Here is a 17159-nt window from a genome sequence, read left to right as displayed (position 1 = left end):
ATGAAGACACAGTGGGATCGGTGACGCCACTGGGAGGTCCAACAGAGTGGCGGACCACTGGTGGTGGGGCCACATCGGACCTATGAGAATGACCTGCGCTGGGCCCTGAGAACGGCATGTCCCCACACACTGCCCGCAGGTCCTGCCACCAATTGAGGGAGGCGAGACCTGGGGAAGGAATCAAAAGGATCATGTCCAGATGATGGCGGTTCGGCGAGCACACCGAGGCCAGCCATGCGTGGAGAGGTGTGAGGCATAGTCTTGTCTACTGCTCTACATAAGTACATGTGGCCATATGATCCAAAAGCCTCAGGCAACTCTGGGCTGTCGTCAGTGGTTGAGCCTTGAGGAGCTGAAAACGCCCTTCTGGGAGAAAGGCTCTGGCTTGGACAGAGTCGAGCCCGCTCAGATAAACCCTATCCTCTGCACTGGGGTAAGGGTGGATTTCTGCGTATTTATAAGTAGGCCCAAGTCCCGGAAGGTCGACCGGATGAGATAGATTATGGATTCCGTTTGAGCCCTGGTCTGGACTCTGACCAGCCAGTTGTCGAGGTAAAGGTACTCCTGCACCCCCGGCCTCCTCAAGAAAGTCACTACAACCCCCATGCACTTTGTAAACACTTGCGGGGCAGCCAACAGGCCGAATGTGAGAACCGGCAATTGGCAGTGCACGTGACTCACAATGAATCTGAAGAATCTTCTGTGCCCCATAAAAATCGAAATGTGAAAATAGGCGTCTCTCAAATCGAGGGCAGCATATCACTCCCCTGGATCCAGGAAGATGATGATGGAAGACAAGGAGAACATGCAAAACTTGAGTTTCTTGAGGCAGCTGTTGAGCTGGCTCAGGTCGAGGATAGATCTGAGACCTCCCTCGGCTTTCAGGATTAGGAAATAACGGGGGTAGAACTCCATATTCCTTAAATTCTGTGGGACCTTTTCCATGGCTCCCACCCATGGGAGTGACTGCACCTCCTGAGCCAGAAGTTGCTTGTGAGAGAGGTCCTTGAAGAGGAATGGGGAATGATGGTGGTGGTGGTGGTGGGCGTTAGAACTGAATTGGAGGGTATTTCCCACTTCTACCGTGCTCAGAACCCAACAGTCCATAGTAATATGGGACCGTGCCGGGAGGATGTGGGACAAATGGTCACCAACCAAAGGGTAAGCTGGGTCCAAAGTCTTCGTTACTGGTATGGCGTCCCCAAGTGCTCCTTTTCTTCTGAGAGTCCCGCTGGGCCGGCAGAGGGAAAAAGCGGGAGGATTTCTGGGGCCTATAATGCTTTCTCGAAGTCACTGAGGTGTATAAGCCCAGGGATGTCAGAGTAGCCCTGAAATCCTTGGGGCCATGGAGCTTGGCATCTGTCTGCTCTGAGAAGAGTGAAGTGCCCTTAAAGTGAAAGTCCCGGAGGCTCTGCTGAACCTCACGTGGGAGGCCTGAGTATTGGAGCCAGGAACACTGTGGAGGCCATGGACCCGGCTGCTGAATCTGCAACATTCAGAGCCACTTGCAGGGAAAGGTCCTCCCCATCTCAACTCAGAGAATGTCCTCGTGGATCACATCATGTGTCTGCACGTGTCACAAACTGCAGGGTGTTCTATCCTATCGGCTCATTCTACAAGTGCACAAGCATCTTCAGAGGCGTTTCCAGTACAGGTCCCTAGTCAGGACATTTGCAGAGCAGTGACGTGATCTAGAAACCAAAGCCTGCCATGGACGAGGAGTCTGGGATGTGAATGAAAACTGGGAGTTATTTCAGAAGGTTTATTAGATGGCCTGTGTAAGGAGAATGGTGCTCAGTTGTGCTGCATTCAAAAGCCAACGGGAATTCTACCTGCCTTAGGGTTCCACGATTTGGCCCCCAGACGATATGGGACAGGGTCTTTATATTTGATTTTTTCCCCACTTGCTTTTATTTTAAAACAATGCATAAATGTATAACACCCACTAAAGAACTGAACAAGGAACAGACCAAAAGGGGGCTACTTACCCTCTGTCCCTGGGTGCTTCAGTGGCTCTGATCTTGTGGCTATAGAGTTCCTTTAGCAAAGTTTTCTGCAGTTTGGGAGAATCGTATTTCTGAAATTCCCTACTTGACACAAGGAAAACCTGCGGGGAGCTCATCCCTGCTCTGGACAGGTTGCTGACACAGTTGTTTCTAATTTTCTCCAAGATTCTTTCCTCATTGAAGCTCTTTTTGTGTTTCTCATTGTACAGGTCCAAGTCCACCTTGGAGCGCACGAAGTAAAACTTCTTCCCCATCCTCTGGAGCTCCTGGGCCAGTTTGATATGGTTGGCTCTGAACCGCTCTGAAGCAATGATGATGAAGACATCATAGTGTCTGAAGTTCACCTCCTTCAGATAAGTGTTTGGCTGAAAATCTGGGGTATCGATTCCTGGGAGGTCCCAGAAGAGCACCATAGGATACGTAGGATGCCAATATTGTGCTGGTTCTTTGGTCACTTCCATCACACCTGTCTCAGCAGCATCTTTGTCTTCTTCTCCCAGGCCCCGGATGGCATTGATAAAAGATGATTTTCCAGATCCCGACTCTCCTGCGATGGCGATACTGAACTCAATGTCTGACAAATCAGTCAACTTCTGCACCCCAGAAGCGGCTTCTAAGAACTTTCCTGCTTTGATAGAAGCCTCTATTTGTTTAGTTTGTGCCACAGACATAGCAAGAAGAGTATTCCTATCTTCTGCATCTAGGTCATCAGAGATCGAAGTGAAATCATCCATCTTCCTGGGAAAAGAAATGGGTAAGGTTAGTCTTGTTCCCACACAGGTTACACCAGCACTTTATAAACTGAAGACAATTATATAAAAATCCCAGACACAGCAAACCACGATTGGATACTTTATAAGACTAGAGATCCGTTTTAGTAATGATGGCACCAGACCAGGTTTATTGCCAACAAGGCGCGATAAAGAGCACCCTATACATTTTACAAGTACACTTAACACATGTATGCTTGTGACAATGGACTGGCTCAGTAAATGGCAGGACTTTCTGTTCCTCACTCGACCAGACAAAGACACTCCCTTTGAGACTTTTTTAACTACACTGATACAAACACGTTTTATATTGCCTCTCTGACGTGTGTGGTTGCCACCCTTTGAAATGGCAAGAAGACCACCCTTGGCTTTGTACAGAATGGTTTGATTAAAACATTTTTATTACACTGTTGTTTTGATTTTGGAGGGGGCAGTGTGTCCTTGTTACTTTTTCAGGAATGAGCTTGTCCCATTCCTGGTTTCAGGAGTTCTGGCATGTGCTTGTGTGTTCTGTGCCTAGCATTTCTTTAGGAATCTGTATTTTTGCAATACCAGCTCTGTTCTTGCCACTTTCTGTGATTTCTGATTTCTGCACACTTTGCTTCATAAGAACAGGGCTTAACTGCTGCCTTAGCACCGCGTCCACGAGCTCAGGTCCCACAGACCCAGGTTCACAATGCACTGTGGGCATATCCTCTCTGATCTGTATAGCCCCAGGTGCAGCCCCACCGCCTTAACTTGCTTAGCTGTTCTGGCATGGCAGGATTGGATCTCTCCTCTGGCAGCATCATGGTGCAGCCAATCTAGGGACATACCATACAGAGCCTGAGCTGATGCACTGTCCTTTCTGGTCCTGCAGCACCTGGCGGGTCGGGGGAATCAATATTTGCTGCTGGAACAATATCAGCTGTTAGTGTGAAAACTCCCCAGGACGTTACTTCAGGGGTGAAACAAAGAGAAGAAACGGATTTTGTTCTAATGATGAAAGGTACCCTGGTTTAGTGAGGCACGGGTTTGGGCTAAGCAGAGAGATTTCTTGTAGCCTGGGGTGGAACAGGATTTGGTCCCTCCCCTGCTGGGAAAAAATCCTAGATTAACCTGGTCAGGTTTTCTGTTATTTTCCTTGTTCTCTACCCACAGCGGTGGAGAGAATCATTCCATCCTCAGCAATTGCAAGTCCTCTTCTCTTCTTCCCAGGGCAGCCTGGTAACCCCTTCTGCAGCCCCCTTCCGAGCAGAGGAGACACCTGAAACCATGAACTCTTTCCCCACAAGCCCTGCCTGCTGCACAAGGAGAAACGTGGGAAATTGTTCCCCTTCCAAGCTCTCTCCCACTTTTGGTGAAATGCTGAGATCAGGCACTAGGCTGAGTCTCCACGCCGTGTTGTCATTTACACCAGTGGAAAATAGATCTAGATTGCTGCTATTCTGCCTCAGTTGGGTTTTATACCCGTTTCGCACAGGTGTGATTGAGTTTGCAAGGTGCTGGCAACACAGGGAGCTTTGTGACAGTCTCAGCAGCTGCTTTGGATTGTGTGTTTGCGGAAACCAAAACCAACAGGCTGAGCTGCACATTTCCCACATTTCTCTGAGCCACCGAACTGCAAACAAAATTCAGACAGCCCTTCACTCCTGGACAGAAACACAGGTGGGGATGCGGCACGTGGAGCTGTTTAACCTGGCTGCCAACAACAGCAGCTTGAAAGCTTGTATCTCTCCCCAGCAAAAGTTGGTCCAATGAAAGATATTAGCTCACTCAGCGTCTCACTCAGACACTTTATGTAAGCGGGGGATGGTCCCGCTATTGTGGGGAGCTTTCCTAGACTTCTGGGGATAATGAGAAGTGCTTTAGATCTCCTGCCGTAGAAGCCAGGTATTATTGTCATACACGTCCTGTATTTCCCATGGGGCTGACGCTCTCTCCCCTTTACCCAGCTAAGTTTTTTTAATGCCCAAAGGAAAAAGCTTCATTTCAGCCTCTGTGCGATGCTAGGTGGCGCTGTGCTGCAGGGGCAGGCTGGGGGCTCTCCCTTGGCAGTCAGGGCTGGCCCCGATGCCCCCAGGCGGCGCTGGGGTGGCCGGGCTCTGCTGGGCAGTGGGAGCCGCAGGGCTGCATTGAGCTGCAGAGAAGCCCCAGGAGCCGTGCCCAGAGCTGCCTGTGGAACAGGCCACCTGTGCCGGACATGGCAGCCGGGGCTGGTGTGAGCGGGAGCAGCAGCGGCTGGGCAGGAAGCCAGGCCAGAGGGGCCCCAGTGAGAGACACGGACTGAGCCTGGCCTGCAAACCTGCATCTTCTGTGTGCGGGGAGAGGGACTGGAGTGCAGGGGGCGCCACAGGCACTGAGCCTGGACGGCCCCAGGGACCCAGACAGGAACCACAACCGCTACTGCCCACTCTGAACGGTCACTGTTTAACCCCCTGCACCTGGGCTATCTGCTGCCTTTCCCTGTCTGTCAGCCCTGGTCAAACGTTCCCTCGGCCGTGTGTCTGAGCGGTTATTGGCAGCCAGCAGGGCTCGCGTTGACAAGGCCTAGCTACAAAAGCACCACGGTGCTTGTGTCCCAGTCGCACTACGCCTGGCACAGGACGGGCACCCCAGGGGTTGATGTACTGAGCAAGAACCGTAACGACACTGGTGTCAAGGGTGGGATGCTCACAGGGGCAGGCACCATAGGCACGAGGGCTACTTGGGGGTGGGACAATCCAAATGTTCCCCTGAGCTCCGAGAGCAGAAATCGTCCGGGCTGTGCAGGTGGAGGGATGTGGCAGCCCATCTCCATGCCCGGAGCTTGCACTGGGGATGGCCAGGGCTGGGCCGGCTGAATCAGCCTTTCTGTGTGAGCTGCCCAATAAATGGCTGGTGTTGTGTATTTTGAGTCTTCCTTATTGCCTAGGTTGCTTAGAGTTTAGCTTGTTGCCATAGCAACAAAGTTAGACTATTAGGGGATAACTCAGCCAGTCCTGGCTGGTTTTCAATGTGGTTCAATAAAGACTTTCATGGGTTTGCGTCTCTCTGTTCTGTGCTGATTTCTCGCTGAATACAAGTACTTTCCAAGCATATAACATAACAGCTGGGGTGAGGCTGACAAGGTAGATTTCCTTGGCAGCAGCCCCAGGACCTGCGGGTCAGACGAGATGATCCTTGCGCCCCTTCTACCACTGTGGTTCTATGATTCTGTGAAGTGATGGAGGTGTGTGTGCAGGCAACCTGGGGTCACAGTAACTGGGTGGCTCAAGACGACACGGTGCGGCCATTGATCCCGGGCACAACCCATTTCCAGTGAGTCCAACTCCTACCCTCACCAGCTTTGTGAAAAGGTTGCGTAGGAACAATTTGACAATTCCCTGTCAAATGCTATAGGATGGCTCAATAACCCCCAGAGACTGTGCCAGCCTGTATTCCATTCTGCAGGACTTTACAGGAAGGGCATTGTTATGAGCTGGGTCAGACCTTGGTATGGGTTGAGTTAAAACCTTCTTGAAGCTGATGGGTGTGAATGCAGCCTTTATTTTAAGTTAGCTGTAAGAGACAGCAAAGGGGCCAGTCCTAAAATAAGGTATAGCAGAGTCTGCCCAGAAACCAGCATCATGTAGGTGGAGGGTTCCACTGGGTATTGCTTTGTGTGTGTGAAAAAGACTAGCTGGAGCCCAGCCTCAGACAACTGTCGGAGAGATTCCCGGGCATAGCAAGGAAGCCAAACAGCAGCCTGAAAGCACCGTGTGGCCCTGAGGATGCCAGATTATCAGGGTCCAGAGACACTAGGGGAAGAACAGGGGGTCCAGACCTGAAATAATAAGCATTTGTCTCAGCTGATAGTATACAAAAATACTGTACTATAAAAGTGCATCAAGTGAGGCCTTTGGTGAAAGCAGGTGATAAACCCATTATGTGGGTTCACACGGGACAGCCATTTTAAACATGCCAGCAGCTTTTAAGGAAATAACAGCACTTGATGAAATATAGCAAGAGAATAATTTTAAAAGACACAAGCCAGAGGAGATTGTCTTACCTTCCGATCTTCCAGTCCTAAATGCCTCTGTTAGTCTGATCTCCACGGAGGAGTAAAGCAAATGAACAGGATGTTGGTTTTCGCTCTCCTTTCTGTCTCTGCAGCTTCCTGTCTAGATCAGAATGGAAGTGAAAGCAACAAGCTTCTCTTGCAGATTTCCACCTGACGAAGTCCAGAGCTGCACAGACCCCACTTATGGAGATCGGTGTCTCTTTGTGCCAGGCACTGCCGAGAGCTTGACCAAGATCTGGACCCCCATTGTGCAAAGCAGCAAATAGAAAGAAAAGGTTATGCTCTCCAGATCGCAGATGGTGAATTGAGGCAAAGAGAGACTAAGTGACTTGCCCAAGGTCACTCAGGGAGGCTGTGTCATATCAAGAATTGAACCTCTCTGTCTCTCTCTCGATTGTCCTAATGTCTGGGCCATCCTTCTGTGACATGCTGTACCCCATGTACACCCTTGTGGTGTGATTTGTCTATCGTTCACGTTCACCCTTACGGTGTAACTGTCTATTGTCTGATGCAAAATATTCCATGGAAGATGTTTTTGGAATGCTCATGACATACTGAACGTTATTGTCATGGTAGCATGTTTCCTGCAATGTCACAGATGTGCAGATAGGAAACTCTGCTATGTCATATCCCCGAATGTGTGTCTGACATGGTTAGAATAGATGCAGACAAACACAGAGCTGTGGTCTCACGCCCCACAGAGGCATGCATACAGGAACAATGGACTGGCCTAAGCACCTTTGAGCACTTTGGTTCAAGAGGGAAAAATCATGCCCATTGCTGAACATGGACAATCACCTGAACCCAGGGGCTGTCAAGGAAACTTGTTAAAAGAAAGAGACATCTTTGTCTCAGGGTCTTGCCTGGAATCCATCTTCTAAGCAACACCAATGACTGAGAATATACCCATGGGGGAAGGGGACTGGGGGGTGCTGGTTGCAAGATTCATCGCAGCCAGCCTGTGTGGTAAATTAACGTCATAGAAGGAAAGAGACTGGATTATTAATCTTAGTTTAGTATACCAGTTACCTTGCATTATTTGTGATTAACTCCTCGACTCATTATTAATCTTTTGATTCCTATTAGTCTGACTTAGAGTCACTTAAAATCTTGCTGAAGTCAATCAACTTATTTGTTTGGCTTATCTAAAACAGTGCATGTGAACTGAGTGTGTGCAGAGACCTCACTTAGTGTGACAGAGCTGGTGCACAGCCATTTCTTTGATAAATTGACGGACAATGTAAATGAGCTTGCAGTGTAGAGCACTGAATCCTGCAAGACAGCAGTTCCCAGGGCTTCCTCTGGCACTGGGGGTGTTTGCTGGGGCTCTATCCCGTGAACAGCTGGCCAGAAGCGCTCCTTCAATGGTCAGGACCGATTACACACAGGAGGTTGGGTGTGGGCCAACGCAGGAGTGGGTGGTTTCCACAGCAAAGCGGGGTAAGTTGGGCCCAGGACTGAAGAATTGGGGTGACACAGCTACACACCAGTCCAGATTGCAGGGGGGAATGTCACATCTTCCTCTTAGTTGCTAAGGATTGATTAAACTGATGGAGCAGCCTAGAGAGGCCTCAGTGTCAACCGAGAATTTGGGATTGTATGAAAAGTAAAATTAAAACCCTAAAAAGCTGAGCAAGGCCCTCCCTGGGGGAAAATCACTTACCATGTGCTCCTGAGAGCTTCAGAGACTGTGGACTTGTACATGAAGTGGTAGACATGCATTTCATTCCCAGGTCTCTGCTCCCTGCTCCCCAGTTCCTCTCTGTGTGCATTACCGGTAGAGACCTGGATCTCACTTACCTAAGACGTGTGTGTGTGGGCGGGGGACAGGGTTTGTCAGAAGACCATGGGAATCAGTGGGGACTTTTCAGAGGGGTAGCCGTGTTAGTTTGTATACAGCAAAAACAACAAGTGTGAATTCTAGTTAGAGTCTGTTCTCTCTCTTCTTCTCCTCCCTTCCTGGCCGTCTGCGCAGGGGATGAGTCTATCGCCATTCCTGTGCAAGGCTTTTTGGTGGGAGAAAATGTTATCTCCTTCTCCCCCTGGCAGGCCTTTACTTCAAAGAATGTTAGTGTAAAATTAATAGGTGTTGAGCCTGCCTTCTGTATGGTAATCCTGCAAACAACAAACAGGGGCGGGTATATTTGTATTCATCATGTAGTTATTAATATTCATTTTGTAGGTGTCAGTGTAACCAAATCAGGGTCTATGGGGCATTGCTGGAAATGTATACATTTACAGACTGTTATGGATAAAAGAATTGTAAAGTAACCCCCTTGTCACTCACTCGCGGCGTCGAGGTGGAACGAGCAGGCAATAAAGGGTTCTGTCTCCCCAATCCACCCCCGGGACAAGCTGTTGGTTATTTCTAACAGAATTAATTTGGGGATGTTCTCTAGCCTGCGTCATATAGGTCAGACTAGATGGTAACGATGGTTCCTGCTGAACTTGGAATCTAAGATTTTTTTGAACCAGTTTCCCCCCGCCAAGTTTCTGGTTCATGAAAATGCCGAAATTTCAAGATTTGGCTCCAATTTGGGATGCGAACATTTTTCAAAAATCTCAAACATTTGTCGCATGGGAAAAAAGTTTTCTGCCCAGCTCTGCTAACCCCTGCTTCCGCGCCCCACCAGTGCCAACAACAATGGTGGATCTGGGTATGGATGTTGTAGGATGGAGGACACCACGTCCTTCCAGCACCCTTGGGCTTTCTGTATGTGAACAGCACCTGGCGCCCGTTCTTCAGGAATCCCTACTACTGTCACGGAGAAGTGGCTGGAGTCCAGGATGAGTGGAGAGTTCTCTTTGCAGTCCTTTTTGGTCTGGGATTCCTGCTTGGCACCAGGTTCCTGGTGCCATTCGCCATCATCCTGACCTGCTATGGGGTCATGGCGGCCAAATTGAGAGGAACCAGCTGGCCTTATCCAGCAGATCCTACAAGATCATGGTGGCCGTGGTGATGGCCTTCTTCCTCCGCTGGTTCCCCTGACACCTCGCCACCCTGCTAGCCATGGCGGCAAAGAGGGTGACTCCAGTGACACAGGCGCTCCATGACGTCGGGCTCCCCTTGGTCTACCTCAACCGTTCCCTCAACCCCACCCTGCCGGCTCTCATGGGCTGGGCTGCAAAGACATGCTGTGGCTCTCCATGGTCACAGCCTTCCAGGGGGTGTTCAGCGAGGCTGGGGCCCAGACCGTCCTCCCAGCCAGAAGCAGGACAGCATTGGGACAGACACAGAATTGCCTCCATTATGATCAGGCTACTGCCACCTCTCCCTTCCCAGAGCCGGGGATAGAAACCAGCAATCCTGGCACCCGGCCCCCCGCCACTCTAACCTGCTTCCCTGCCAGAGCTATCACCTAGGTTGGCTGGAATCCTGTGTGATGCTGTCGTCTGTGGCTGGCAGGGGGCTGTGGGGAGAGGATTCTAAATGTCCAGGACTCACAGGCGGGGGAAGGAGGAGGGAAGATATCCCCCTTCTCCTGCTTGTCCTGGGGTTGGGAGCTCTCTTCCCCCAGGGAAGGCCCTTCTTGGGGGCAGTGGTGCCAGACTCAGGGTCTGCTTCAACCCTGCTGTAGCTGTGGGCTGCAGGCCAGTTTCCTTCCAGCTCTGCTGCCAAAATGAGCTGCTTTTAAGTGCTGCACCAGATGGAGCATTTGCTGCAGGTGTGTCGGGGTGATGCTGGCCTGGCCCAGAATGAGCCCTTAACTTTTGGTTTCTCAGAAGGGATGTACAGCCCATCACAGATGCAAACAATGAAAGTCTCAGTTTTAAAGTAGATTCAGGCTCTGGCTTTTCTAAAAGAGGGACCAGAAAGGAAACAGAAACAGAATCTGTCAAATTACATTTGGGTGAACGACTGAGGAGCCTGGTGGGGTCAGGAGTTCAGGACTTCGGAACAGGAGTCTCCGATGCTGTAAAAAAATCCTGCATTTGCCTGTTTAGGTGCTTAAATCTTCAGGACTGACTCCGAAATGTTGTGTCCAGCTCCAGTAATTACGCACCATGTAATTCTGCACCATGAAAGCACCTTACAAAGTTTGCCTGCCCACTGAGACAAAAGTGTGCTTCTGCATTTGAAGTCCCATGAGTGATTCACATGCCTGAAAGGAACCACTGAGATCATCTAGTCTAGTGGTTCTCGAGCAGGAGTACGTACTTCTGGGGCTACGCAGAGGTCTTTCAGGGGGTATATCAACTAATCTAGATATTTGCCTGGTTTTGCAACAGCCTACACAAAAAGCATCAGCGAAGTCCGTACAAACTATAATTTCACACAGACAAACTGAAAAAGTCAGCCATTGTTTAGTAACAGCGCACTGTGACACTTCTGTATTTTTGAGTCTAATGTGTAAGCAAGTAGTTTTTAAGTGAGGTGAAACAGGTTACGCAAGACAAATCAGACGCCTGAAAGGGGCACAGTTGTCTGGAAAGAATGAGAACCACTCACCTAGTCTGACACTCCTGTTTAACATGGGCCAGAGAACTTTCCCCAAATAATTCCTTTTTGAACTAGAGCAGATCTTTTAGAAAACACATCCCACTTGATTTAAAAATCACCATTGATGTAGAATCCATCACACCCCTCGATACATTGCCCCATTGGTTAATTCCTTTCACTGATAAAAAATTGCACCTTATTTCTAGTTTGAAATTGTCTAGCTTTAAACTTCCAGCCTTTAGACCTTGTTTTTCTAGGAAGCTAAGTGGGTACTTACAGACTGGAATAAACTCACCCTTAACCATCTCTTTGAAACATTATCTTTTGCCATAACATTGTATTTGCAATCTCTTTTTCTGTTGTTGTCTACAGAGTGGCCTTAGCTCGAGAACTGATCAACAGTTTTTGCCTGAAAATATTTTCCATTGGAAAATACAATCTTGTCAAAGTCAAAGTGTTTCTCAAAAATCATTCAATTCCAATGGCATTTTTCAAAGATAAAATTCAAAGGGAAACAAAATTTTTTATTTGGTCTCAAACTGCAATGTTAGTTTTTCTTGAAAGCAGAATGAATCTTGCTTCCTGTTTGGATTTTGGAGATTTCACAAAAAATGTTCACTTCAATGCCTTTTTTTGTTTTTTCACTAATTCTAGCGGCAATGAAACATTTTCTCTTCCTTTCAAACTGCAATTTCATTTTGTTTCTGTTTTTAAAATGCCAAAGAGCTTTGAGTTTTGACTTTCTGCTTCAGGATTCTTTGTGGCCACTAGGGAAGATGAAAAGTAGAAAAAAGACAGGAGAAAAATCATTTTGGTTCCCCCACCAATTTTCTGACAGCCTCATTTGCTTTCTTTTTTCTTTTGCATTACGAAAGCTGCTGTGCTGAGACCTCCTCTGACCTGTGGAGCACCTAGTAGTGCTACAGCTCCACTGATGTCTGCATCCATCTTCATGATCCTGTTCTGTCCTGTCTCTCTCTCTCTGTTATAAAGACTTCACATTTGTTCCTTCTTTGTTTACTCAGTCCCAGAACTGCCTGCACTTATCATCAGGTGACGGCCAATGAAGAAGCTGCCCATCTTCCTGGCGTAGCACTTTTGGAGACAATGAACCTAGCTCCCATGATGCTCTGTGCCCCGGGCTTCCTTCTCGGTGTGATGGGGAATGGATTAACCATCTTAATCACCGGTTGGTGGAAGAAGAAGACTGTCAATGCCACATGGCACCTGAACATGGCCATTGCTGCTTTTATTTTTGCCATCTTCCTGCCCATCATGGTGGCCCAGCTGGCCATGGGCTTCCACTGGTATTTGAGAAGTGTCCTGTGCAAGATAACCAACATTGTCACCGCCCTTAGCACGTTCTCCAGCAGCTTTCACCTCACGGCCATGAGCACTGACCGCTGCATTTCCACGGTTTTCCCCGTGTGGGTCCAGAACCACCGCACAGTCCATCTGGCCTCCCTGATCGCACTGGGTATCTGGATTCTGGCTGTCATGGCCAGCTGGCACTACCATGGCCTCTGCTCTGACCAGAGCCTCTTCCTGAGAGAGAGAGGAGAAGCTGCCAACGTTGGTACCCGGTTCCTGGTTGGGTTTCTGGCTCCATTAGCCTTGATTAGCCTCTGCTTGGTGTGGAAAATGGCTGGCTCCACCCTAGTGGGTCTCACGCTCTTGCCTCTCATAGGGGCCAGGGCGTCTCCGGTCACCCCGTCTTCCCCAAGGAGGGGGGTAGAGACCTGGGCCCACCCGCTCCTCCAGGTCCAGGCCCAGGGGTCCTATGAGAAGCGGCTATGTGCTGCTGGCACCGTGTTCCCAACTGCACTCTCTTCCCCTGGGCTAATTTCCCCCCCCCCCGCTCCTTCTGTCCTTCTGGCTTCTTCCTGTCTGCTCCTTCACAGAACTCTGCACCCCAGTCTGCTCCTCCACACAGCATGGCACGGCACGGCATGGCATGGCATGGCACGGCACGGCACTGCACGGCACGGCAGGGCACTCCTACGCCTCCAGCTCACGCCCGGTCTCTCTGCAGCAGAGGGTTTTTATCAGGCACCAGGCTGGTCCTGAACTGGTCTCAGCTGCTCCCAATTGCCCTCTAGTGACCCTGGCTAACCGACAGGGAACAGGACGCTGAGCGTTCTGAGGCTACATCCCTCCCTCCGCTCACTCTCCTCAGCCTGCTGTGCAGGACACTGCTGGCCAGTGGAGCTCCTGTGGCTACTGCTGCTTGTGTTTGGGGGCCCTGCCGGCCTGCCCCCTCCCGGCCAGCCAGGGGGAGTGGGTGAGTGGCCCCTCCACCGCCACCGCTGCTGCTGCGGCCACCACCAGCACCAGCATCGGTGACGAGGCCTTCCCGGGCTGGCTGCTGCTGCTGTCACTTGGGAGCCTGCTGCTGCTGCTGCTGCCGTGTCTATCGGTGCCGGTGCGGAGGAGACTGACGACCTCTTTGCAAGTGCTGCTGCTGGCTGCGCTCGGGGGGGGGGGGGGGAGGGAGGGGCTGCTTTGTTTGCTGGACTGAGGAACCGCTCGTTGCTCACTCGTGGTGGCGAGGTGGACGGAGCAGGCAATAAAGGGTTCCATCTCCCCAGTCCACCCCCGGCACAACCTGTGTGGTTATTTCTAACAGAAACCTTGAGAGGCTGCAGAGCGCAGGGTAGCTGGGGAGGCGGCAGCAGGGATGGTCTGCAGGACAAGTACAGTGCCCCCCTCCCCCCAGCCCCCGTGACAGGTGAGTGAACACACGCAGAGGCAGCTCTGGGTTCCAGGTCAGCTCTGACCAGTGACAACAGCTGGGGGGTGTGGAAGCGAGAAGGGGGAGGCAAAGGACGCTGCCCAGTGTACTCTGGGGTGGGTGGGGGGTTTTGTTCAGGGGGTTTTGTGCTTATGAATCCTGCTTGCGCTGTTTTCCCAAACCAGTGCTGAGTTAGTCCCGTTTATTAAATGGTTTTTCTTTCTACACCCAGACTCTGTGCTAGCGGGAGGGAAGTATTGCCCTATGGGGTGCCCAGGGGTGGGGTGTGATTGCCCAAGTGACCGGGTGGGGGCTCGAGCCGGTTTTGTGTTGTATTGTTGAAAGGAACCCCTAGATCAGGGGTTCCCAACCTTTTTGGCTCGAGGGCCACAGATATCATTTTTACAACCCTGAAGGGCCACCACTCTCCACCAGTGCCCCCCACTCCGCCCCCCAAGGCAGCCAGACAGGACTGTCCCTGGCTGCAGCAAGGAAACCACATGCATGATGTAGCCCCGTGCACTCCACATGGGTCCCAAGGCTGTTGCTCCCTTATGCAGCCGGGGGGATGGGAGATCAGTGCTCCCCTCCCTTGGCTCCAGCAGGGACCCAGTGCCTATGGACCCAGGCAGAGCGCTTTGCCCTGCTCCCTGCTATAGCCAGCAGGAGGGGAGCCATGGGCCACTTTGAAAGCCCCAGTAGGACACTTTTGGACCTCGGGCCACAGGCTGGGAACCACTGCCCTAGATATTGAACCCACGCCTTGTTGCTGCCGACTCGGACTGGCAGAAGGGTTACAGGCTTGCATAACTTGGAGCCCGTGAGCAGCAACCTCACTGAAATCTTGTGTTTAAAGTGATACTAAAGAGTTTTGTTATGGTGCTGGGGATTAGCAGTGTTAACCAACAGCACTCCCTGCCACTGGGAATCAGAGGGGTTAACCCGCGGGACTCCCTGCCACTGGGAATCGGTGAGGTTAACTTGCGGGATTCCCTGCCACTGGGAATTGGCGGGGTTAACCCGCGAGACTCACTGCCACTCGGTTTCTCTATCTGACCATTGCCGTCATGATCTACACAGAGGCTTAATCAACTTATACATGAATTTATTACTATATCTGCAAGAGCAGCAATGATAAAGCAACAAGCGCAGTAATTCCTGAAATAGTAGAAATGCAGTGGCACTAGCTATAGATTATAGAGCATTTAGCTCCTGTATCCAACTTGTCGCAATATGCTGGGTTGCCGAACTCCTGACACAAGCTGTTGAGATCACAATATGATTAAATTGCTCCACGGATCACGTGATGCAAAACACGACATTGTTACAGCTGATATGTGAGTGTTGCCGACTCCTGTGACTGTCGCATTTACTGGTCTTTCCCTTTAAAGCTTCCTGGAGTCATGTCATCATGGGAGACGCTCAGCTTTCATTAAAGAAAAAGTTTCTAGCCCACCAGGAAAAAGTGACCCAAGTAACCCCCAAAACAAGAGGGAAATGAAAGAACAACCCACACATTTTTGAAAATCACATGATTTTGAGGGGCCTGAATCATGATTTTTGATTGCTCACGGTCAACATTCCTGGGAAATGCGTGCGCTAGCATCCTCATTAATCTGATAGCAGACAGCCATCAGCTGCAGATCTTCAAATCAAAGGTGTTGTTTAAAAGGTGCCCAAAGTCTGCTTAGGTGATGGCTGGATGGTCATGCAGACCAGGTACCATAGGGACAGCAGCTGACAGCAAGCTCTGCTGATCATTTACACTTTTTCTCCTCTTCCTCCAGACCGGCCGTCCGAACCCTTTCGGCATCTTCCACCACTTCATCCAGAAAGTTCAGCAGCATGAAGAAGGTGGCTAGAAAAGAGATTCCCGCAGTTACAATGGAACCAAGCAGCTTTCTTCTCCTGTAGGATTTCTGCAGACAGGTTTGGCAGACTGAGCAGAAACGCAAGTCTCTGCAGACTTGGGAGATCATTCTGCAAAGCCTCGACCAGGCCAGGAGCATCGTATTTCGTGAAATCACAGTTGGAGAGAAGGAAAATCTCTGGGTTGCTCATCCCTGCCTTTTGCAGGTGTTCCCCGCAGTCCATCCTGAGTCTCTGCAGGACACGCTCCTCACCGAATGTTTTAGGGTGATCCCTTTGTTCATTGCGCAAGTCTTCACCCACCTTCAGCCATTTCCCCTGCTCACCAACAGATGGGGGCAGAGGGCTCCCTGCCCATCTAGAGCAGGTGGTGATAGTGAGCTCCCGACCCCCTCACGGCTCCAGTCCCAGGGGTGACATCGACGCAAATGAATGAATAAATAAATAGCCACCCCCCGGCGATAATCCAAAAATAGCACCGTCCTGGAAAACAGACGGCATGAGCGGGAATCCAGCTGTGCACCAGGCTGCTAACATCTGTCTGAGCTATAGGGATGGTGCTCCCAGAGCCCGGATGCTGTGTGAGTCCCGAGAACAGGGTCAGTGGAAAGCAGAGCCGCTCACTACCCCCGAATGCAAATACGCCGCTGAAGAGCCACTCCCCCAGTTGGGGGCAGGTGGGGCCTTTAGGAGAGAAAAGGGAACACAGTGTGTGTGGCCCATTCAGCCTGCGCCCCCACTGCTCAGCACACTTCCCTCCCCCAGCCAGGATAAGAACCCAGGAGTCCTGACTCCCAGCCTCTTCCCACACCCTTCTCTAACCCACTAGACCCCGCTTCCCTCCCAGAGCCCGGGATAGAGCCCAGGATTCCTGGCTCCCAGCCCCCCCCCGCTCTAACGATAGAGAATCCCCACCATGTGAAAAGTCTAATTATACAGAGGCTGCACACAGCCCATTGGAGGCCCGTAACCACATACAGACCCCCGCACCATGGCAGGGTTGTACCCACATTTCCACAGCACCCTCAGCTTTCCAAGCCTGCAGCCTGACCATGTCCGGGTTGCAAACAGGCAGCTCCCTAAAACCCCACTTCCCAGCACTGCTTCCCTCCCCCACTGGCCGCTTTCACCCAGGCACAAAACCCTGGATCGGGGCATCCCCAGCCCATTCTCTCCCCAGCCAATGCCCCGTTACACTCCCGTTGTATGGGGGAGGGAGGTAAAGTCCCTGACATGCCGTGTTCCTAGGGCTGCTAGCGGGCAAATACTGATGGGAGAGGTAGGGAAATATTTTTAGTTGAATTTGTCTAGTTTCAGCTTC

General features: G+C 50.8%; 2 protein-coding genes across 2 annotated transcripts; one reads left to right on the top strand and one right to left on the bottom strand.

Annotated features, from left to right (window-relative positions):
* Positions 1 to 759: 759 nt before the first annotated feature.
* Positions 760 to 9809, bottom strand: LOC137151422 (interferon-gamma-inducible GTPase 10-like). Its single transcript, XM_067545688.1, has 4 exons — positions 9736 to 9809; positions 1989 to 2744; positions 1426 to 1486; positions 760 to 1005 (listed from the first exon to the last, which is right to left on the bottom strand). The coding sequence occupies exons 1-4, from the start codon at positions 9807 to 9809 to the stop codon at positions 760 to 762; spliced, it is 1137 nt and encodes a 378-aa protein (XP_067401789.1).
* Positions 9808 to 15831, top strand: LOC137151437 (chemerin-like receptor 1). Its single transcript, XM_067545701.1, has 4 exons — positions 9808 to 9947; positions 12264 to 12897; positions 13415 to 13660; positions 15757 to 15831. Exons 1-4 carry the CDS (start codon positions 9808 to 9810, stop codon positions 15829 to 15831), a joined length of 1095 nt encoding a protein of 364 aa, XP_067401802.1.
* Positions 15832 to 17159: the final 1328 nt, after the last annotated feature.

The sequence above is a fragment of the Emydura macquarii genome, unplaced genomic scaffold (assembly GCF_026122565.2).
Source record: "Emydura macquarii macquarii isolate MOO-44397 ecotype Brisbane River unplaced genomic scaffold, CSIRO-AGI_Emac_v2 contig_1062, whole genome shotgun sequence".
NCBI classification, from domain to species: Eukaryota; Metazoa; Chordata; order Testudines; family Chelidae; genus Emydura; species Emydura macquarii.
Note: the sequence above shows the minus strand (reverse complement) of the source record. Positions and strands in the feature narration are given on the sequence as shown.